The 22,552-nt window shown below is 47.6% G+C and overlaps 2 protein-coding genes across 2 annotated transcripts in view; one reads left to right on the top strand and one right to left on the bottom strand.

The window, feature by feature from the left end:
- LOC130404100 (granule associated Rac and RHOG effector protein 1-like) overlaps positions 1-10,454 on the bottom strand; it is a 39,430-nt gene extending 28,976 nt beyond the window's left edge. Inside the window, exon 1 of the mRNA XM_056608714.1 lies at positions 9,744-10,454. The gene's annotated coding sequence lies outside the window, so the exon portion shown is untranslated. The remainder of the gene's footprint in view (positions 1-9,743) is intronic.
- Positions 10,455-11,313: 859 nt separating this feature from the next.
- On the top strand, positions 11,314-21,170 carry gpib (glucose-6-phosphate isomerase b). Its single transcript, XM_056608335.1, has 18 exons — positions 11,314-11,524; positions 11,891-11,981; positions 12,423-12,491; positions 13,873-13,992; positions 14,218-14,301; positions 14,975-15,121; positions 15,650-15,721; positions 15,939-15,983; positions 16,415-16,468; positions 17,021-17,081; positions 17,231-17,274; positions 17,410-17,562; positions 18,300-18,429; positions 18,921-18,997; positions 19,149-19,277; positions 19,665-19,740; positions 20,087-20,153; positions 20,932-21,170. The coding sequence occupies exons 1-18, from the start codon at positions 11,406-11,408 to the stop codon at positions 21,053-21,055; spliced, it is 1,662 nt and encodes a 553-aa protein (XP_056464310.1). The 5' UTR covers positions 11,314-11,405; the 3' UTR covers positions 21,056-21,170.
- Positions 21,171-22,552: the final 1,382 nt, after the last annotated feature.

Below are 22,552 nucleotides of genomic sequence, written 5' to 3' on the forward strand. Positions count from 1 at the left end.
CCTTCACTAAACACTCTAAAGCCTGCTACCAGAGCCTCATAAACACTGGGCCCTTCCAGAGGAGTCCAGGCGGTGTAGGGGGTTTGGGTGGAGGTGGTTAGGGTGGAGGTGGAGTGTGCTACAACAGGCGCTGGAGCTCGCACCGAGATCTCCTGACACCGGCAGGTTTCATGAGAACAGAGCCAGGGTTCTGCCAGCGGTGGGGACAGCAGACACTGATGGCTCTGTTGATATTCACCCCTGGGTGAGTCACAATACAACCATTCACAAACCCCGACGTGGGCTGACCAGACCGCCCGTCCTGCACTGTGTATTGTTATTCATTTCCCCCTCGAACCCATGTCAAGATGAACGCTGAGGAGTATCTAGGATTCAGCCTGCGTCACCGACGCGGCAGTCATCAGAAACTGATCCCCGTGAGATTATTATTATGAACCGCAGAGTTGATGGCGACGCCAAGAAGCGTTTAACGCATCGATCTGTTGTTGAGAGAAGGCCAGCTCCATTAAAGGAGAACATTTTCGTCAACAAGCCCTCAGCCATGTTTTATGTTTACTGTGGAATCTCTGGACAGAGAATGGCTGTGGAGCGGAGTGATCGGGAAGGTCGCCTCGGGTGAACGCGTTTCAAACGCTGGACGGAAAGGGAGTTCAGTGCCAGCGTGAAACTAAATAGAAAAAGCATCCTTTCCTACATTGTTCAAAACCACTTGAGCGTTTGACTCCCAAACTGTAAGTGTTGGGTGGGTGGTGCGTGCTTTGAACGTCGATAAGGCCCGCGCAGAACAAACCAAACTTTCAAAAGAACGATGGAAAACACGCGCAACCTGTAATCTTTCATCTCGTTCCACAGTCCTGTCCGTGGGTTGCGTCTGTTGACGCAGACTAGAGCAATCACACACCGACACCGGACAGAAAAACATCAACATTGCAGGACTAATCTGCTGGACACACTCTGGGCTCGGTGTGGCCACAGGCGCTGCTGCTCTGGAAAGTTTTTTCGCCCACAGCCCACGTTGTTATCTCCCAGAGTCATTCCCGGAGCCGGGTGGAAGGACCGGAGACCAAAGACCCCGGGATTTAGGGTCCCGGGCTTCAACGCGTTGGCGTTAGTGACCACGACAACACGGCCATGTTGCTGAACGTCACACACACACACGCAAGTTACAGATGTTCCAGTGACCTTTAAATCCGGCTTCCTTCCTCCAGTAAAAAAAAGAAAAAAAAGAGTGAGAGCAGCAAACACTCAATGCTGCCGTCTGTCACTGCCCCCCCCCCCCCCCCCCCCCCCCGAGAGCGCACACACACACACACACGGCGGGGCCAAGGGAAACCGGTGACCTAGTCATGAAGGGAACAGCAGACTTCCCACTTCTTCCTTCCCCTGGTCTTATATAACCACACAAGTCCACCAGGAACACATTATTTACAGCCGTCGCCTAGGAGACCAGACCCAGGGGGAGTGAAGGGTCAGGGGCTGAACACACACGCACCTAGGCCTAGGTGCTCCAGGGGCCACGCAACCTCCTAGCAAAGGAGAGGGATGCCTTGCTTGAGAGTGTGTGGGCAGTGGTCCATCGCTCCAAACCGACGGTTCCATGCCAAAAGCAAAGCTTTTAGTGATTTAGTCACTCACGCTCGAAATATCTCCCAGAACAACGCAGTTTTAGTGTTTATTTATTTATTTTGAGAAACCTTGCGTCCCTTTTTGTGACATAATGGCTCGCTCTGTTTGTCTCTCTCTACCTCTGTGCTGGCGCTAAACCTTGGAATAATGGAAACGGCATGCGCTTGTCATTTTGTGCAACACACAGGGCTTTGACGGCACACCGGCTAACTAGTGCAAACAAGTGGCCCTCCGCTCCCAAAGCCCAGGGATTACGGCCGCAGTGAGAGACGCGCCAGACACCACACAGGGGCTAGCCGGCACTGTCAACAACGTAATGGGCGTTTGGGAAACTAGGTGGAGAGACAGGAGTCGGGGGGGGGGGGGGAAACGTCAGAGCCAAGATGCTTGGACTCGTTTCATACAGAACACATCGACGCTCAGGAGCTAGGCTCGTTTCAACGTAATGAAGGGAGAAGGGCTGGCTACTTCAGTCTCACAGCTAATGTTTTACTAGTGGTCATATAGAATCCATAGGAGACCGAGTGGGTGTATAGTTGGCTCTTGCTGGTTGAAATCAGGGCTGTTCTGACGTCCATATGCCCATGTGTGCAATATATTCCTGTTTGAATCACCTCAACATCCAAACAATGTTTGTCCAAACAAACATCCAAAAATACACTCATGGTAACCTTTCTGGGCGGTTTCTTGATGTTTTTCGTTTTTTTAAAGTTTTTTCAATGTGCTTTGTTCGTTCAATGATAACTTAAAAGATACGAGCAGAAAGAAACATGTAAAACAACAAGGTAACCAAGAAGACAACCTCCATCAACGGCAGACACATGACAGCCAAGTGACAAGTGAACTCCAGAAATGTCCATTCCATCGCGTTTGACTAATTTGAGGACGGCGAACACTGAGCCGTTGTTTTCCGGGAGACAGCTGTTGATCTACAGTATGGGACCGCATTCTCAGCTGTTCCAAATCCTGCCACTCAAGAATGCCATCGTCAACATCCTTCATGTAAACATGAACGACTGCACAGAATAGAACTTTGTGCCGTTTTTGTTGTTGTTGCTACATAAAGTTATGCCTCAATATTGCCATATCAAGTTTTGTCTGACCAGGGACCAGTGTTATTAGTTTGCAGAACGCAAACAGCTCAGACTATTGAGAGCCAGATGCAGTAGCCCAGATCTCGGCTGGTTCATCACAGACCAGTTTCAGCCGTGTACCTCTATCACAGAGTCGCTCGCGGCTACAGTTCCAGTCAGAATAAATAGCCTACTAGCAGAGGCTTTCCCAATACAAACAGACTCGCCATCAATATTAATGAGTGCAGAAAGCTTCTCAGTACAGCTAGCAGCCTTGGCGACTCGCCAGAAAGACAGCGCTACACACACAACCACACACACTAGCAGCCAGCTAGCATCTCCCATTAGCCGTAGCACCCAAACAAACACATGTGATAGGAGCGCAGGCTCCACTGCTGGCCTTGCGCCAGTGAGGTTTAGCGCTCTTCCCTCCGCCTCCAGCCACTCTCGGTGCTAATGTTAGCCCTGCTTCCCGCGGCTAGCCGGGTGGCTCAGCTGCTGGAGCTCAACAGGAAAGGGGGCTTGGGTTTCCTGGGGCGCCCGATCTGTCGCCAGTCACGGCACTGTCCCGCCGGCGACGGTGATTTACCTGTCTGCGTCTGTGAACCGTCCCGCCACAGAGGGGGGTAGACAGACAACTGATGATGAATTAAAGGCGGAGGGGGGGGCTCTGAGACATTGTCCACGGCGGCCATATTTGTTTTCATAGGGACAACACGATACTTAGCCCGGAGACCATCCTGGTCACGTGACCTCTCATTCAGTTTCGCTACACCGAGCATTGTGGAACACTTCACCCACATCGATGGCAGGGCGTTATTTGCCCTGACAGACAAACTTCGGCCAATCAGCTGTGCAATTCAGTCGGAAGAACAGCGAGAAATGTTTTTTTTTTCCGCAGAGTAAGCGCCTTTACTATTAAAACTGGCGTGGAGCTCACTCAGTGGAAAGTAGGCTTTTTCGCCCTCCATTACATCAACACCCACGTCCCTGTTTGGCCCAGTAAGGTCATCAACTACGACACAGTCCCTGATTGGCCCGGTTACGTCATCATATACGACACAGTCCCTGATTGGCCCGGTTACGTCCTGATCGACCTGATGATCCATGTAGCGAAACAGGATGTTAGGTGACGTGATGATGGTTTCCAGGCCAACCGACTCGCATCCGATTTTAAAATCAATAGGAAATGTTGGGAGTACATTGTTGGACCACTTAAGTTGTATGTGTCTGTCTGACACTAGGCCTGCACGCTTCGGGGAAAAATATGAATCACGATTTCTTAGCTTAGAATTTATATCACGATGGCAGTACCAAACATCGTTTTTTGGCACCTCTAGCACTTTGTGTGTCATATGGCCCTTAATAACTGATTAAAGTGCAGTATCAAAACCGGATTGATTTATTTTGTACATATAGCAGCACATTGTCTTTAATTGCTGGCCTTTTATAACTACTGAACCAGCAGTTGAACCACCTGTAAATGAAGGCAAAACAAAAATAAAAAATCAAAGTAATTTAAAACTTAAATCCACACAGGGGTGAATCGAGATCGATTTCATAACGATTTATCGTGCAGGCCAATCTGACATATACTTTTAGAAAGTGAAACCTTTTTAAAAAAAAGCAAATCAATGTCCTGCATCGCAAGCGGCCAACCCTCCAACCTCGTTCAATGGTTTTCGGAGTATACGAAATACCCAATCCCAGATAACTATAGACGTAAAAACACTGTTGACTGTCGTTTTGGAGAATAATGGCAGTCACAGTGTTTGTGGTTATCGTATAAATTCTCAAGGTATAGATTTTCACTTTGGGGCGTTCACACCAAACCGAATCCCCACAGACAAGAGTGAGTATAAAATTGTCTTTGACAGCGTGCTCGGAGCGAAACACAGCCGTACCAAAGGCAAACAATGGAAAACTCCCCTTCGCTGTATCTCCCCATAAGTTATGCTCTGTGTCAATAGCCATCCATCTCGCCCTGTGTTTCCACGTCTCCCTCTGCCTCCATGCCTCTCCGTCTCTGTGTCTCTGTGTCTGGGTGCCTGTGAGCCATCCCGGCTGGGTGGATCCCGCACAGCGGCCGGGCCAGCTGTTGCACACCCTGACAGCTCCTTATGGGCTGCCGCTGAGAGCCACACTCTGGTCTGAGGCTCCAGCCACAGGCCCAACTATAGCCCACTCGTGAAGTCTATTTCAGCGCTGCCGGAGCAAAACAGCTGCCCAGTGGCCCCAGATGGGACACGTTTAGACGGCCCGTCGTCCAAAAAGGTACAATTCCCCCCCATAAAAAGTAATATAGAATAAAAGCCCCTCTTCTACATCTGTTGTCAAATGAAGCAAAGGAATTTGCGAGGAATGAAAACGAACAAACAAACACAACCTAGAAACTGTCTGCAGAGAAATGCTGGTAATGTGCATGCATGCCCCGGCCCCCTTTATTTAAAACACAAGGGAGCTTTCCGTGGCGGCTGGTTCCAACGGGGTATTCCCCCAGGATGTGGTGGGAGACCAGGGTCAGCAGACAGGCCTGGGAGACCAGAACAAACGGGGGAACAAGTGCCCAGAGCAACTGTGTGACAGCAGCGTGATTCAGGCTTGCTCATACAACACGAGGCACGGTGCCTGACACACACACACACACACACACACACACACACACACACACACACACACACACACACACACACACACACACACACACACACACACACACACACACACACACACACACACACACACACACACACAATTTGTGTTGCTGTTGTCTCTGCCTCTCGTTTAAGCAACGACAAATATTTGTTTGTAGCTGACAGATAGTACTCTGTGCATATCACAATGCCAATCCGTAGATCTTTGAATGGACGTAGAGCAAAAAACAGAAAGAAAAAGCCATTAGGGGGGAGGCAGTTACCCAACACTAGGCAGGGTAATATCAGGTTAACCTGTTATGACATAGCATACATTGTAAGTAGCTTATGGCTCTAATAAAAATAGCAGACGGGCTGCTGGAACAAAGCACAGGCTTGAAGTCTGGGACAGGTCTGTGACGCCCGCGTAAGCCCGTGTTTCAACTTCCACACCGTCGCCCTGCTGGACACACAGCGTCCGAATTAAAATACAAATAACAACGACGGTGGGAGAAATCCACCTTTTCTTCAAATATCGATGGGTGACCCAAAGCCCTGGTCAAAGTGATAGCACGGAACATGACCAAGCCCACAGACAATAAACAAGGAGAAGACTAATAATAATAAAAAGTCGTTTTACTTGCCCACGATTGACCACCTGAGATTAATCCATCGACCATCGATCAACCGGCCTTCAGGTTTCAGTGCGTTTGGGGAATCCGACCGGTTTAAAAAACCGTAAGAAAAGGCCTCTGATCTGACGTCAGCTCCATTCACAAAGAACACTGGTACGAGCCGGCTAATGGCAGTGGAAGAACGTTCTACCCAGTGCTACACGCCTGCTGCTGTGTCTTGAACTACGAAGGGTCCCAGCCACCCTGACAGAAGACGTCCTAGTCAAAGTCAAGTCGATGTGAAGCATGGAAGATCAGTCTGGGTTGTTCTTCCCCAAAAATCAACACAATTGACTGATGAAGAGCCGGCTCATCAGGTTCTATCAACATGAAAGGAGCAATTTACATGCATATGATTTGCACCTTTAATGAATCTACTCTTTATCTTTGTTGAGTGGCGCCAAGAATGTTTGACACCCATAGATGCAGACTTTTGTCTGCGTTTGTTTGCTTGGCAAGTTTCTTACTTCGTTCGGAGAGCTCCACATTTAAAGCACGTTTCCATTAAGTTTATAAATGAGGATTAGAGTAAGCATCTGTTGACAAGAGGGCAAACCCTTCCTTTTTTTTGCAACTTCCATGCATTGAAATTAAACATGACATGAACGTGGCACAGGCCAACTTGAAAAGGAAGATGTGGTATCTTGACCGCTCTACAAATATAGTACCTGTTGTGTTTAAGTCCACAGTTGTGTCAGCGAGCCTCCCATGGCTGCTTAAATGCCCTTGAGCAAGACGCCCTGCGCAATCCATACCGGCGCTGCAAGCAATGGTGAGCTGCATTAGGAACTTCCAATAATAGGATGAGTTTTAAAAAAGGAACAGAAAATGCACTAGGTGTCACATTACTGGAGGGATGTAAGGTAGCCTGCATTCTTGAGCACTGCAGTCATCTCCACTGTGCACAAAAGCCAATGCATCTCACTTGGAGTCTTTGGCTGAGGGGTAAAACAAAAGCTGGCTGCTCACTTGAGCAAAGCTGGTTTCACTGACAAGAGATTTCTCATGATGGAAGACCCCATAAGTCTTGCTCATCCAGAGACTGACTTTGCATCGTGTCAACAAAGGGGCTTTTCTTTCTGTTTTTAGAGAAGCAGAGGGAACAGCTGTGCAACCTTAACCAAAAACACAGAGCTAAGTAAATTTCTGGGCGGGAATGGCAAAAACAGTGTTGCATTACGTATGTCCATCTGATGGAAAACCCTTGCACAATGGGAAGGCAAAAGGCATGCATTTAAGACAAAGGCAGGAGAACTATTTCCCAATTGGGTGATGTTACTCAACATATGATATTAATGTTCAAGAGTCCAATCATAGTTTCCCTGTTTAATGTCCTTATGAGACTGGATGTCTGATTGTTCTGCAAATAAGACTCGTAAAACATCGTCAACTCTGTGAAGTACTACACAATGCTGCATCAGGTCAAAGGTGAGCCCTCCATTCGTACATGTTCTTTGGTAGGACGTCATTGCACTGTTCCAGGGCTATGTCTTTCTTGTTCTTGCAACAGTTGTCAGTATCTTCTGTCAAACTCAGATAACACCATCGCCTTCTCTGCAGCTTCCACCGCTGAGACAGACTTCTGGACTTTTGTTGCCTAATGCGTATTAACCGAGCCCATTTCGAGTCCTACAGCCCCATGTTATTTAATGACACGTCCGTCCGTCCACATCGGCCTGGTGTCTACAGACCGTCAGTGACAAGCCCTGAGGCGGAGACCAGAGTCCAGCAGCCTGTGGTCCATGCCCCAGCATGCCTCTGTCCGCCCTGCCATTCCTCTTCCACTCATTTCCCCGACCATCTGAATGAAAAGCCTGACCGATCGACATGGTTACGATGACTAACGAGTACTTAGGGTGTAATTGTGAAGTGTCAGTGTTACAGCTTTGATATTAACACTGAGATACTGAAAAAGAAGTTAACAAATTAGGGGCCCGTTAACGATCTAATCCATTGCGTTAGTGTTCAGTCAGCAGTTCAGGGTCGTTTGAATAGAAGTATCATGTCACATGCAAACCATATTATCTTTAATATGCGTATTAAATATAATATCGCACTTATAAATCCCCCTGAAAAATGTTCTGTGCGATTCCCAAATCTTTTCCAGAAATTTCGAAATATAATTTTCAAACATTGTTCATTTGAGAAAGGTGTTTGGACAGTGGAAGCCATGTCCAAGGCCTGAAGGCAATATAAAGCTACACCTGTTTTCCCAATGACATCACCCTCACATGGTGCTCAGTTTATCTGAGAGTTTATCTCTGGGAACATAGCATGTAGAACCATGATACACAAAGGGAATGCATGCATGAATTCTTTCACATTTTCCCCAAGGAAGAATCAGAATAAAATATAGACACCAGAGACAACAGATACGTTAGCGTATGATTTCTCATAAATAACATGGTACATATACTAACTAGACAACAGTAAAACTCAAACTCTACTGCAGCAGACAGCCTCCTTGTAACGCGAACCTCGGTCACCCCACCCATCAAAGATTCCATTGTGACAGGCCGCTGCAAATTCTGAAGCCGCACCGCAAGAGAAACTAGAAAGCGGCTTTGTTGAAGGAAAACATCACTTTGGCCTGCGGAGACAGAGCCGGTACAACGTGGGCTTGTGCTACGCTCCCCCCTCCACCAACACCACCTCCACCTCCGCCCTCAGGGAGCTGCAAACAGAGACCTTGTGACTGACTTCCTCGCACATGCATCCGGATTCAGTGTGCGACTTAGGAAAGGTGTTGCACTTGGTGATGAGGCTCAATAACAGTAACAAAAACAACTCCAAGTCAAGCGCCGGTCTGGGGTGATAATGACCCAGACATGGTGCTGAATGGGACTCCAATACAGGCCACCAAACCAATTACAGTTAAACCCCTCCGCCTAGGCCGTGTTTATTGTTTCTATGAAAACGGAATAGTAATCTTTCATTGCACATAATAAAAATGATTTATCAGCTCTCAAAGTAGACAGTCACATTGTAACTTTAGTCATGTTAGGACTCGTCATATACTTTGCATCTTGACTCATCACATCAAACAAGAAGTTGTTCTAAAAAAAAACATGGGAACACCGTTTAGTGGTTGGAAGATGGCAAACTCACTCGCCCTTATTTCAACATTTCATAAAATAACATTGAGTACAAATTATAATTGTACATTCATCAAAGGGCAAAACGACTTCCCCGCATGCAGTCAACGCCCCCACTACTTTGACATTTTCCAAAACCATGGGAATAGAGGATGTTTCTCTGAGGGTTGGGTTCTGGGGCGACCCAACCCCGGGTTTCTCTTCATGCACGCAGGGCAGCGGCAGAGGACTTCAGTTTGACCACCAGCACCCCAGCTGAAGTGTGTCATGTTATCCTCATTACAATGTAAAGAACCACCATCCACAACAAGTAAATACTATCACTAGTGCAACCATGCAGTACGTTAATAAACTACAAACACTACACATCTCAAAATTAACCCAAAGTCAGGGGTGGATAGAATTGGATGCAATGGCGACACGTATATACTCATTACGTCGATTACTGTCATATAATATACAGGATGGATTTTGGAATGATTGACATTTGCATGGACTCGCATTGCAGCTCCCCAAACCAACGTTACATGCTTCGATCAGGTATATCCCCTTCGAAACCCCCGATGAAGCACTCATCATCCCGTTACTAGAATGAATACGTTGGGCAACGCAAGAGTCACACACCTGATGATATATACCTACTGATATACACCAGATGAAATAAACCCGGTGACATACACCTGATGGCATTCACCTGATGACAGAGTCCTGCTGCAACAGTCAACAACCAGACCACTATTTTGCAGGAAAGTGCAAAGGAATCCCCCGCAAGCGCAGTGAGCCAGTTTCACCGAAACTCAGCGAGATGCCTCTGCCCCAGACCTGGGAACACTATGTCGCAAGCTGTTACCACCACGGCCCTTTAACGCCCTGAACACCCAGAACACCCTCCTCCACTGCCAGACCTCTCCCGTGCAATGACTGCAAATACAAATACAAACACAAATACAAAAACCCAATAACACGTTAGAAGAACAAAGGCTGGCACACCTGCTGCACCCCCTGTCCGTCCTGCTGTCCCCCGGGGTTGACAGACAGCCGAGGTGGACCGCTAGCTGGTCCCGGTTAGCTGGACGTGTAGACTGTACTAGAGGGGGCTGGAAGGCTAGCGGGGCTAAGGCTAAGCTAACGAGCTAGCTCTCTGCGACACTATTCTTAGCGGAGAGAGAGATCACTAACAGGCAACTGCGCTGGATGCGGGTTGAAATCCCCTCCAAAGGCCGAGCAGGGCCGACGCCATTGTGTTCGGTGCAATACAACGCTGATCGCTCAAATATAAGTACAAGTGTAAGTCAGGTTAATTAATAAGCACGTCGCTCACCTCGGCGCTGGGAGTCCACCCTCTTGACAGCGAAGCCCTGTCTGTGTGTACGCGGGAGGCGGCGGTTCCTCGTCTGACCGCAGGGGGCACCAGAGCGCATGGGAGATGTGGACCAACGTTGACACCCATTTTTGCTCATGGGTTCCCTAATAAGACGTGTGTGAACGTCATTCGTTTGTTTTTCTGGTGTGATAAATACAATATATGGATTAAGTGTGGACCATTTTTGGAAATGTTTTGGAAAAATTGAAGTTGTGGTTGCACTGTTGCGTTAACTGGTAATGTGTGGATGACGTCGCCACCTGATGGCCGAGTTTAGGTTGACAGTAGGATTGTAATACGAGGTAGACCACGTGAGGGCGACAAAAGATTATTATATGAGGTTGCATGTCCTATCCGTTTTATTACAGTCTGTGCTCATGTCACGATTTCATTGTCTATGGTCCTCCCCAGTGAATCTAATTTCTTTGCCCAAAAAAAAGTACCCAAAATAAATGACTCAAACGTGCACACTTACACAATCTATTTATAATAACATTACACAACAAGCTCCCACGATAATGCCTATCCATGACATCTAAACACTACGTGTAAATGTATATTGCATTGTACAGCCTACAACATTAAGGTCCTCATGTCTGATCAACAGGGCTATCAAAGTCCTAATCGGCTGCAGTAGTTCATTATTTTGACCGAACATAACGATCATTGACTTAAAGAGCTTACACACGTCTGTCGACTGAACCGAGCCGGCCCTGTGCTGACCTTCTCCCAGCCACGGGGGCGGATGGCAGAGCAGTGGACGAGCGGTATGCAGCGTTCTGGAGCTAAGGGTGGCATGTGGGCGGGACCTGCCTGCGGGTGTCAGAAAGGTCACCCTTCAAAAGGCTTCACCCTGGCCCGCTCCCTGCAACTCCAGCCAGGCTAGCAGAGCAGAACCACCGACCACCGACCAAGGCAAGACCCCCCCGCACACAAACAACATGGGCCTCACGCAAGATCCCAACTTCCAGAAGCTGCAGGAGTGGTTCACAGCCCACCACCTGAACCTCAACCTGAGGCACATGTTTGAGGCTGACAAGGAGAGATTCAACAAGTTCAGGTATCTGTTTGCCATCAATGGTGCTGTGTGTTTGTTTTGTTGATAATAATAGAAGGGTTTTCAATGCCAAACAAGAGATGCAATACAGCATGAGTATCAGTGTTTGATTACAGTTTATTTAAAAAGGTATTCTGGTGACAGCTATATGGAAAATGATGCTATCACTCATATCACTTCAGCGGGAGATTAAATAGAACAGCTGTTGTACTGTGTTTGTTTTTGATTTAACAACATAGGACTCTACATTATCGCACAGTTATTAATGGCATAGTAGTTAATAGCACGGCTATTGCAGTTCTGGTTATTATTGTTGCATTGTTTAATCGTTTGCATTATTATGTCTTCCTTGTGATCCGGTGATCACAGCACCACACTGAAGACTGAGGATGGAGACATTCTCCTGGATTACTCCAAGAACCTTATCACCGATGAGGTCAAGAAGATGTTGGTGGAGCTGGTGAGTCACGCTTCTCATCAGGAATTCATCTTCTCTGAGGCTGACATGAGAAATACACATTTTGGAACAAGCACATGCACATGGATTTAAATCTGTGCATGCATAGGTGCGTTAGTGCATTCATGCAGGTGTGCGATGTTTGCGTGTGTGTGTGTGTGTGTGTGTGTGTGTGTGTGTGTGTGTGTGTGTGTGTGTGTGTGTGTGTGTGTGTGTGTGTGTGTGTGTGTGTGTGTGTGTGTGTGTGTGTGTGTGAGTGCGTGCGTGCGTGCGTGCGTGCGTGCGTGCGTGCGTGCGTGCGTGCGTGCGTGCGTGCGTGCGTGCGTGCGTGCGTGCGTGCGTGCGTGCGTGCGTGCGTGCGTGCGTGCGTGCGTGTGTGTGTGTGTACATACATTTATAATTTACCTCCAGGTACACCAACAGATTTTCTTGTTTTGTCTCCAGGCCAAGTCAAGAGGTGTGGAGGCTGCTAGAGAGAAGATGTTCGCTGGAGACAAGATAAACTTCACAGAGGTGCAGCATCGCACACCAAACTGTACAAACTTGTGGTTCTTCTTCCTAGAACCACAGTGTATGATCCCCAGAACACCATGTTACAGCCTTATTTACTAGGATATCAATCAGCAATTATGTCACTAAACCATTAAAGTTGGCAACTTTACCAGCACAACTAGTGCCTGATACAGGACTCTAAGTCCCCGTTCGTTGGTAGAGGTCAGAAGTTAAAGGTCAAGTCAAAGCGAATGCTACAGGTCAAAACCAAACACAGGTCAACCCGAAAAACTTTGTGTTCAGGTTAATATTAAGGTTAAGTTTGGGACGTTCACATTTCGGGAGAGTCTCAAAGTGCTTCCCAGGGATTGAATTGAGAATTATGTGGACTGAGAACCCTGCTCCACACAGTGGGCGGTATCATCAGAGGCTGGTATGTTTTGGTGACCCTACGGGGGCCTTGGGGGGCGTCCGTGGAGTGAGATGATGAGTAGTGAGGGGGAGACAGGCGTAACCTGCACGCTTCGTTTGGCTGCAGCCCAGACACGGTGCTGTGGGGGTTTGAAACACATGTCGGGGTTCATCAGGGCATGATGGTAGAACAGCCAACGGAGCGAGGCAGTCCTCCGGGCGCGAGACGGCGGGCACGTGCAGAGAGCATCAACGCTAGCGGGCTGGTAGACGGTAGCCACAGAAACACGGTAGAAGACTGAGGTTTTCGTGATCCTTACCGGAGGATGGTGTGGGAGTTTGGTGGGGGGGGGGGGGGGGGGGGGGGGGGATGGTGCAGAAGAAATAAATTATTCAACTGAAATTGATATATGCGTTTTGGGTGTCCGTGAGTTTATCCTCAATACTCTGTTTTAGTCGTGCTTTGTAGAAACCAATAAGGATGGCTGAGATCTAGAATGCTATGAGAGCTTAAATGGAGGACTGGAAGATCTCCTGGGTTTGAAATGGGATGAGGCCACCTTTGGGTTCTTTTTAACAAGTTTTACAATAATTCCTCTGTACTTAGATAGCGAAGGAATTTCTCTATTATCTTCTGGGTGGTGTTTCATCTTGTCTGTGTGTCTCTCTATTATCTTCTGGGTGGTGTTTCATCTTGTCTGTGTGTCTCTCTATTATCTTCTGGGTGGTCTTTCATCTTGTCTGTGTGTCTCATTATTATCTTCTGGGTGGTGTTTCATCTTGTCTGTGTCTCTCTATTATCTTCTGGGTGGTGTTTCATCTTGTCTGTGTCTCTCTATTATCTTCTGGGTGGTGTTTCATCTTGTCTGTGTCTCTCTATTATCTTCTGGGTGGTGTTTCATCTTGTCTGTGTCTCTCTATTATCTTCTGGGTGGTGTTTCATCTTGTCTGCGTCTCTCTATTATCTTCTGGGTGGTGTTTGGGACACCAGGGCCGGGCGGTGCTCCACGTAGCTCTGAGGAACCGCTCCAACACCCCCATTGTGGTGGAGGGCAAGGACGTGATGCCGGACGTCAACGCCGTCCTGGAGAAGATGAAGGCCTTCTGCCACGTGAGTGGAGGTTCACCCAACCCCTCGCTGTCTGCATGTTCCACTCAGGCTCAGCACTCAACATCATGAAATCAAAAGGATTTCTATATTTAGATCCTTGGCTGTATGGCCATTTGATCTCCCTGTAAAGTGCCTTCAAAGGTCTGAGCATCCACTTGCACTTGGATCTGAGCAAGGTGTCTGGATGGTCATTGTGTTCTTTGGATCTGTTCTCCTGGGGAGCAGAGAGTGCGCAGTGGTGAGTGGAAGGGCTACACTGGGAAAGCCATCACAGACGTGGTCAATGTGGGCATCGGAGGATCGGATCTGGTGAGTGCAGCATGAGTATGAGTGTGTTTTTGTTTCGGTTATGGATAATGCCAATGTTTTTTTAGAGAAACAACAATACTTTCCACGTGTGACAGTGGGTGGTCCCTACCTTGTCCAACCCAATCTACTTCCCTAGTGTTCCCTGTGTCTCCTCCTCCAGTACCAAACACTCAATCTGAAAGCAATGCAACCATAGAAGTAGTAAGAAATCCTACGAAATCAAATGGTGGTCAGGAAGCTAGAGGGACAGGAGTCCCCTGTATTATTTACTTCCCTAGTGTTCCCTGTGTCTTATCCTCCAGTACCAAACACTCAATCTGAAAGCAATGCAACCATAGAAGTAGTAAGAAATCCTAAGAAATCAAATGGTGGTCAGGAAGCTAGAGGGACAGGAGTCCCCTGTATTATTTACTGAAGCTGGTTCCCGTTTTTCATCCCTTTTCCCATATCGGTACTTTTTCTGTTTGCATGCATAAGCATGTCCATTGCAGTCTCGTCTAGTTTGCATTGCCTCCTGATATTTCCTTCCGCAACTGCATTTTCTTTAAATAAAGATCTGTTTACCTGCTCAGACGAAATGCAGTGCTTCTCATGTGTTTATCAATGTGCTTACACAAACCCTTTCCACTACTGATCCACCTCCTCTATATTCTCTCCATTCCCGGACCTCAAGGGGCCCCTGATGGTGACGGAGGCCCTGAAGCCCTACTCCAAAGGCGGGCCCCGCGTCTGGTTCGTGTCCAACATTGACGGAACGCACATCGCCAAGACCCTGGCCCAGCTCAACGCGGAGACCACCCTGTTCATCATCGCGTCTAAGGTGCTCGGTTCGCGTCGTTAGTTCATGCATCACAGCGTTGGTGTTTTGTGTCTCATTTTGTGGCCTCAGCCGCAAATGGGAATCATTATCCAACCAAAACAAGCCACACAGGACCGTGCAATTAGCCGTTTAGTCAGGAATAACATCAGACCCCGAGGGGTTGTGCTGATGGATCAGACACCGTGTCGTGCTTTTTAGAGGCTCACTAGCTGAGTGTTGCTAATGCTGACGTTGGAGTCTGTGCCATCGCTCAGCTGTTCCAGGCTTTCAGGCACAGCGGATAGCGCTGATTAGACCTGCCACAGCAGACCGTAATGATGGGGTGAATGCACAACATAATGATAAGTGGTAGCACAGGATATTGTTCTCACGCTGAACCCCGACTTGTTATCGATGCAATATTGTCCTCCGCTCAGAAAAGGATGGGGCAGCTGCCCAGTTGTTTCCCAGTGTGCTAAAAGTTATTGTGCGTCTCATCGTTATTGCCGTTGTGTTTCCCCGTATCGTCACATCTTCTCTGTTGAGCAGACCTTCACAACCCAGGAGACCATCACCAACGCTGAGTCTGCCAAGGAATGGTTCCTGGAGCACGCCAAAGATGTAGGTATCGCCCAAGGATATTGGAAGAATATTCTCCAACTATTCTACTGCTCTGCTTTACTACATTATTAGAAACGGCGTGTAGTAAAGCCCTCTCTCTCTCTCTCTCTCTCTCTCTCTCTCTCTCTCTCTCTCTCTCTCTCTCTCTCTCTCTCTCTCTCTCTCTCTCTCTCTCTCTCTCTCTCTCCCCCACTCTCTCTCTCTCTCCCCCTCGCAGAAATCTGCGGTCGCAAAGCACTTTGTGGCACTTTCCACTAACGGCGTAAGTGCTATTGGGTCACACTGTACAATAACTAAGTGATGATTTGTCCAAAGTTCAACAATTATGTAATTATTCTGAAATAACTCGCTCCTTCCTTACTCTTCATTACTCAACTCTCTCTCTCTCACATTGTATCTCTCCCCCTATCTATTTCTCTCTCTCTCTCTCTCTCTCTCTCTCTCTCGCTCTCTATCTTTCTCTCTCTCTATTTTCTCTCTCTCAAATTGTATCGCTCTTCTCTCTCGCTCTCTCTCTCTCTCTCTCTCCCTCTCCCTCTCCCTCTCCCTCTCCCTCTCTCTCTCTCTCTCTCTCTCTCTCTCTCTCTCTCTCTCTCTCTCTCTCTCTCTCTCTCTCTCTCTCTCTCTCTCTCTCTCTCTCTCTCTCTCTCTCTCTCTCTCTCTCTCTCTCTCTTCTCTTACCCACCCCACCAGCCCAAAGTGAAGGACTTCGGCATCGACACAGAGAACATGTTTGAGTTCTGGGATGTGAGTACCAGGGTGGCAGTCACCCCCCACCCCCCCCCGCCTCCCCCACACCCCCTGTATCTCTCCCTCAGCCCTTCCGCTCCCAGTCCGGTCGCCTATAAATAGACAAGACGGTTGGGCCGCGAGGTGGGCTACGGGCCGCACGCGCTGACCCGCAGCTGCTGGGTAACCAGAAGCCAGTTGGGCGGGGGGAGCACCGACCCGTCTGTTATTATTGGTAACAACCTTCTCTCCTGCAGAGGTCACTGTAGGAGCGAAGTAGCATGAAAAGGTCAGGCGGCCACTAGCGGTTGCATCGTCGCTCTTGTGCCCTTTATGCCGTTGTAAAGGAAACTGCTGGGAGGGCACAGTTTGTACTTAACACTTTAATGCGCGTTAAATGTTACCGGGCTGGCAGCAGGGTGTTTGCGTCCCTACATATTGTGTTGAGTTTTGTTGTGCTTGTGTTGAGTTGTCAGCATGCAAACAGGTAAAACATACTTTAAGATTGCAAAGGCTTTTGTAAGAGTCATTGGTTGAAGTTTCTTCTCACCGGGGAATTTCTTCTTCTAGTGGGTAGGAGGCCGCTTCTCTCTGTGGTCTGCGATCGGAATGTCTATCGCTCTGCACATTGGTGAGTACTTGAGTAGTGAGGCTCGCTGAAGTCATAAAATCCTCTCAAAACATCAACAGAATCAATCACGCAATCCACCAAACCATGTTTCACACCTAATAAACGAACCAAGCGATACAAGCTTCACCATCCATCCATCTTCCCCGCAGGCTTCGACAACTTTGAAAAGCTTCTCTCAGGAGCCCACTGGATGGTGAGTGTGAATAAGTAGTAGCATGAGCCTGAAGTGTAAGACATGATGCCATGGCCTCCACCTTTCAATGCGCCCCCTGTGATGAGATGTGATGATTCAGATTACAGAACCGCTTTCCCGCCTTCCCCGCCACAGGACAACCACTTCCGCACCGCTCCCTTGGACCAGAACGCTCCCGTTCTGCTGGCGCTGCTGGGCATCTGGTACATCAACTTCTTCCACGCCGAGACCCACGCCATACTGCCCTACGACCAGTACATGCACCGCTTCACCGCCTACTTCCAGCAGGTCTGTACCCCCACACACTGGGCCCTTCTTTCCGCGGGCTAGTGCCCCTCCATGACCTGCCGTCCCACAACACCGGCGGTGTGGATACTAAAACAAAATACACTTGTTGACTTGAAGAAGAGGAGCAGTGTACGCCTGCATCATAGAGGAGGGAAGCTTGTGCATGTGTCTGAGAACTGGGAGCGCAGTGTGTAAACCTGTCAGAAGACGTGCTGACTCGTTATGGATCCAAGCTGTTTACTGTGTTTAGCGAGGACAGCTACCAAGCTACTTGTTTACAGCACAGAGCTTGTCATCACACATCAGAACCGGGAGAAAATAAGAAAAACATGAATTATGTATGTCTGTTTCTTCGTTTTTCGCTGTGAATGTGTGTAAAGCAGGTATTTGGACAGTGTAGGCGGGTTCAGTGGGTTTTTGGGGGTTTGGATCTCTGATGACCAGTGCTAATTGGAGTTTGGCGTAGAGATGCATGCTGGGATATGGTGTTCTCCAGATGTGTGCGGCAATCATGTGATTGTTATTATCCTTACATTTAACCCCCAATGTGTGTGTCCTTTAACCTGGACTTCGTAGTTCATGTGCTCTTATTGTGGCACCACAGAATCCCCTTTCCCTTCATCAAAGTATTCACCATCCTGACCTCTGAGCTTCACCCTAGACTAGAGCCTGCTCGCTTAGCCAGGTCAGTAGACCCAGGAGCTGGGTCAGTGAGCATGAGTGTGTTATGGCTGCAGGGGGACATGGAGTCCAACGGGAAGTACATCACCAACCAGGGCACCCGCGTCAACTACCACACTGGACCCATCGTCTGGGGAGAGCCTGGGACCAACGGACAGCACGCCTTCTACCAGCTCATCCACCAAGGTACCGAGGGTAGCATGGAGACAGACCGATGGACAGACAAGCTGACAGAGGGACGGGCAGACAGAAGGACCAACCCAATAGGCACAATTAATTCTGCCGCCGTGCCAGTTCTGAGAACTAAACTACCAAGTATCGGTCGATACTTCGCAACTATCAAAGATTCATGCCAAGTTCCTCAGGATCAGAATATATTACAAGTATTGATCCTTTTCTGTATCTTAGAGGCAACCTAAATCATTCCATGTTTGAAAACATAAGCGTAAAGTCAATTGCGTTCCGGCGGCGCAAAGGCCAGTATGAAGTATCTGAAAGAATCTCTGATACCTTTTCATTCTCGAATTGGTATTGCTGCGTTCCTGATGGGGAGACAAGGTTGATGTGGCTGATGTGTTTGTTGCATCATTTAATCCTTGTAAGTTTTGGCTGGCATGTTGCATACCTTGTAATTCTCCAGAGGCATTCACTTCTTTCTGTCTTTCTTTTTTACCGAGGAACTCGCATGGTCCCAGCTGATTTTCTGATCCCCTCCCAGTCTCAGCACCCTGTCAGAGATTGCCTGCACCACAAGGTACCATGATAACTATAGCTATTACTGTATATTACATCAGCGGTGATCTACAACTCCCCAAGTATACACTAAAATATAGTTCATGCTACAGAATATGCTCTACTGTGATTGTAGTGTCAGAGGTATAAGTCTATGCCCTATGGTGCAACAGATCCTGCTGGCAAACTTCCTGGCTCAGACGGAAGCCCTGATGAGGGGGAAGACCACAGAGGAGGCCAAGAAAGAACTGGAGGCCAGCGGTCTGAGCGGAGAGGCCCTGGACAAAATCCTGCCTCACAAAGTCAGTTCAGCAGACGCAAACTGTCCTCAATGAACACGTCCTTAATCAATGAATGGGATCACCTGGAAAGACTGAATCCTTGTAGTTAAAAATAACCTTGATATATTGTGCATTGCATGACTTTTTGTAGTAGACTTCTTGTAAAAACTGGTTAATCGTGACATTGAGTAAATTATATTTGGGATATTCTTCACAATCCCTATGCGTAGCTCAATAATTAGCTCACGCTGACATTTACGTCGTTCACACAAACGCAGATCAGTAATAACGAATCGCTGCCCCCTAGTGGCCGTTCTAGGTATCAAAACTGCATCAAATGACTAAATAGGCTACAAATAAATTGCTCTGAGCTGACCACATTGCGTGGTGTTTCTCTGTCCAATGTAGGTGTTCCTAGGGAACAAACCGACCACCTCAATCGTCTTCAAGAAGCTTTCTCCTCACACGCTCGGGGCACTTATTGGTGAGAGCATTATTTCATTGGCTCAGCCACATATGATGATAGTACAAACTAAGAAGGCTATATTTAGAATGAAACACAGTCAGTGGTTAACAAATACAAAGTATCCCCTGACGCCTAATTAAACGTACACTACTCGCTGAAAAATCCCTTGGCAGGATTGTTGAGTACACAACTATGTTATAATATTAATACCCTGATTTATACTGTCAAACATTAGGGCTTTCCAGATATAGTAACAGCAATATAATTTAACTGAGCTATTCTGCTTTAGATAACGTGAATCGAATTGAACTGCTCTTCAGTCTGGATCGAACGTGGCCAACATTGTTCCTTGTTGTTTTCACAGCGATGTATGAACACAAGATCTTTGTCCAGGGTGTGATGTGGGAGATCAACAGCTTTGACCAGTGGGGGTGAGTGAAAGAAAATGATACTAAGTTGGAATCATTCTGTAAACAGAAATTCTTCATATTCCTCATTAACTTAGTGAATTTGCATTTATATTCATGTATGCAGCATGTTTCCTACATTGAACAAAGGGAAACAAGGTATACCGGTATACCTTTTTTAACCCACCAACATAGCTGGTATGCAGCTGTACATAACAATATGAAGCAGCTAAAAATATCATCTTACTAACATTACATTATACTGTCATTGACTGATAAAAACTTTTCTTATGGAACATCTCCCAAAATATAACATTACATTCAGAAGAATGCTCTTGACTTTAACTTGTTCCATCACACGACCTCCACTGACCCGCCTAATTCCTGTGGTCTCTCTCTCTGTCTCTCTCTCTCTCTCTCTCTCTGTCTCTCTCTGTCTCTCTCTGTCTCTCTCTCTGTCTCTCTCTGTCTCTCTCTGTCGCTGTCTCTCTCTCCCTCTCTCTCCCTCTCTCTCTCTCTCTCTCTCTCTCTCTCTCTCTCTCTCTCTCTCTCTGTCTCTGTCTCTGTCTCTGTCTCTGTCGCTGTCTCTTTCTCTCGGCCTCTCTCGGTCTCTCTCTATCCATATCTCTGTCCACAACTTTCTCTCTCTCCCTCTCTCCATCTCTCCATCTCTCTCTGTCTGCCCTCTCTGTGTATTCCTCTCTCTCTCTGTCTATCTGTCTCTCTGTCTGCACTCTCTCTCATCTCTCTCTCTCCATCCGTCTCTGTCTCTCTCTCTCTCACCCTCCTCTCCACCAATCAGAGTGGAGCTGGGCAAACAGCTGTGCAAGAAGATCGAGCCCGAGCTGGGGGCGGCGGGTGAGGTGACCTCCCACGACTCCTCCACCAACGGACTCATCAACTTCCTCAAGAAGAATTTTGCCTGATTTCTCATCGCTCACCTCAACCCCCCACCCCCACAATCTCCCTCCCAAAGCCCCATCCTTCTCTGACTCCCAACTCGTTCACCTCCATCTCCCTTCCCTCCCCCACACCCCCAAACAGTACCATGCGACAGACGCACACACAAACAAGCACACAAACACACAAACATAAACACACACACAAAGGGTAATGGCAGCTGTGTGGTAGGATAGGCAGCTTGTCTCTCCCACACACAGTTTGTGTGTGTGTTTGTGTGTGTGTGTGTGTGTGTGTGTGTGTGTGTGTGTGTGTGTGTGTGTGTGTGTGTGTGTGTGTGTGTGTGTGTGTGTGTGTGTGTGTGTGTGTGTGTGTGTGTGTGTGTGTGTGTGTGTGTGTGTGTGTGTGTGTGTGTGTGTGCTGTCCTCTGCCATCGTGTCGTCTACCTGGTCGTCATTCGTGTTGTTGTCGTTGCCCGTGGCAACGGGAGACAATGGTTGTTGTGATCAGGCCCTTAGGAGCCTAGTGGATATATTAATCCTCTCCTTGCCTCCTAGGGGGCAGACTCATCCTCTCCTCATAACCCTTTTTTTTTAGACAAACACATTTATTTGGGAATAAATATTGTAACACCAAAATTGTGTGTGGGTGGTTTGAATGAAACATACAGACATGTACACACACACACACACACACACACACACACACACACACACACACACACACACACACACACACACACACATCCACACACACACACACACACACACACACACACACACACACACACATACATAATGTATGCTATGACTGCAAAAACAACTGCATCACGACTGACAAAAAAACACAAAATCCAGATAGTTTATTATTATTATGTAAGTTTATGGTTTTGAAAACTTTCGTCGCTGGGTTCAAAGATAGGGCTCTCACAGAGAAATACATTGTTACATCCTTGCAGAACAGTACGCAACGCTCATTTGTGGAGGGAGGGATGGAATGAGATATTTTCAAAATAATATATTTGATTATTTTAACCTTTATTTATCCAGGAAGTGTCATTGCGGTTGAGCTATTTGTTTTAGAGACCTGGTATAAAAGCTATTGGTTCAGCTCTCCCGTGAATTTTTGTTACTCAAAGTATTTAAAACAAGGAGGCACTGGGCTGGGCCAACAGAGCTCAGATATCGTAATTGAATGAATAGTAAAAGAATGAATGAATCAATAGATGTGTAACTGTGACAGCACAGTAAGCAAGAGGTCACTAGGGGGCATTAGAGCACCAGTTTAACCCAGCGTCAGTTGCCAGAGACCTCCGCGACCAGCGCGAAGAAAGGTCAGTGCATCGACTCTCCTTTAGGGTTTATCCCACCAACCCAAGTCCTCGCTCCCCAGACTTCCTCCATCCAACCACCCCTAGTCTTCGTTCCCCAGACATCGTACATCCCACCACCCCAAGTCCTCGCTCTCCCCAAACCTCACGACTATCATTGTCTGGGAGGGCGAACCGATCAGCATCTGGGGAC

Source organism: Gadus chalcogrammus, chromosome 14, assembly GCF_026213295.1.
Source record: "Gadus chalcogrammus isolate NIFS_2021 chromosome 14, NIFS_Gcha_1.0, whole genome shotgun sequence".
NCBI lineage: Eukaryota > Metazoa > Chordata > Actinopteri > Gadiformes > Gadidae > Gadus > Gadus chalcogrammus.

Bases quoted from the DNA above. Each gene is read 5' to 3' on its own strand.
- gpib (XM_056608335.1), top strand. From the start codon at position 11,406: ATGGGCCTCACGCAAGATCCCAACTTCCAGAAGCTGCAGGAGTGGTTC. The intron at 13,993-14,217 runs GTGAGTGGAGGT...CCTGGGGAGCAG, and splicing joins AGATGAAGGCCTTCTGCCAC to AGAGTGCGCAGTGGTGAGTG. The intron at 17,563-18,299 runs GTCTGTACCCCC...TTATGGCTGCAG, and splicing joins TCACCGCCTACTTCCAGCAG to GGGGACATGGAGTCCAACGG.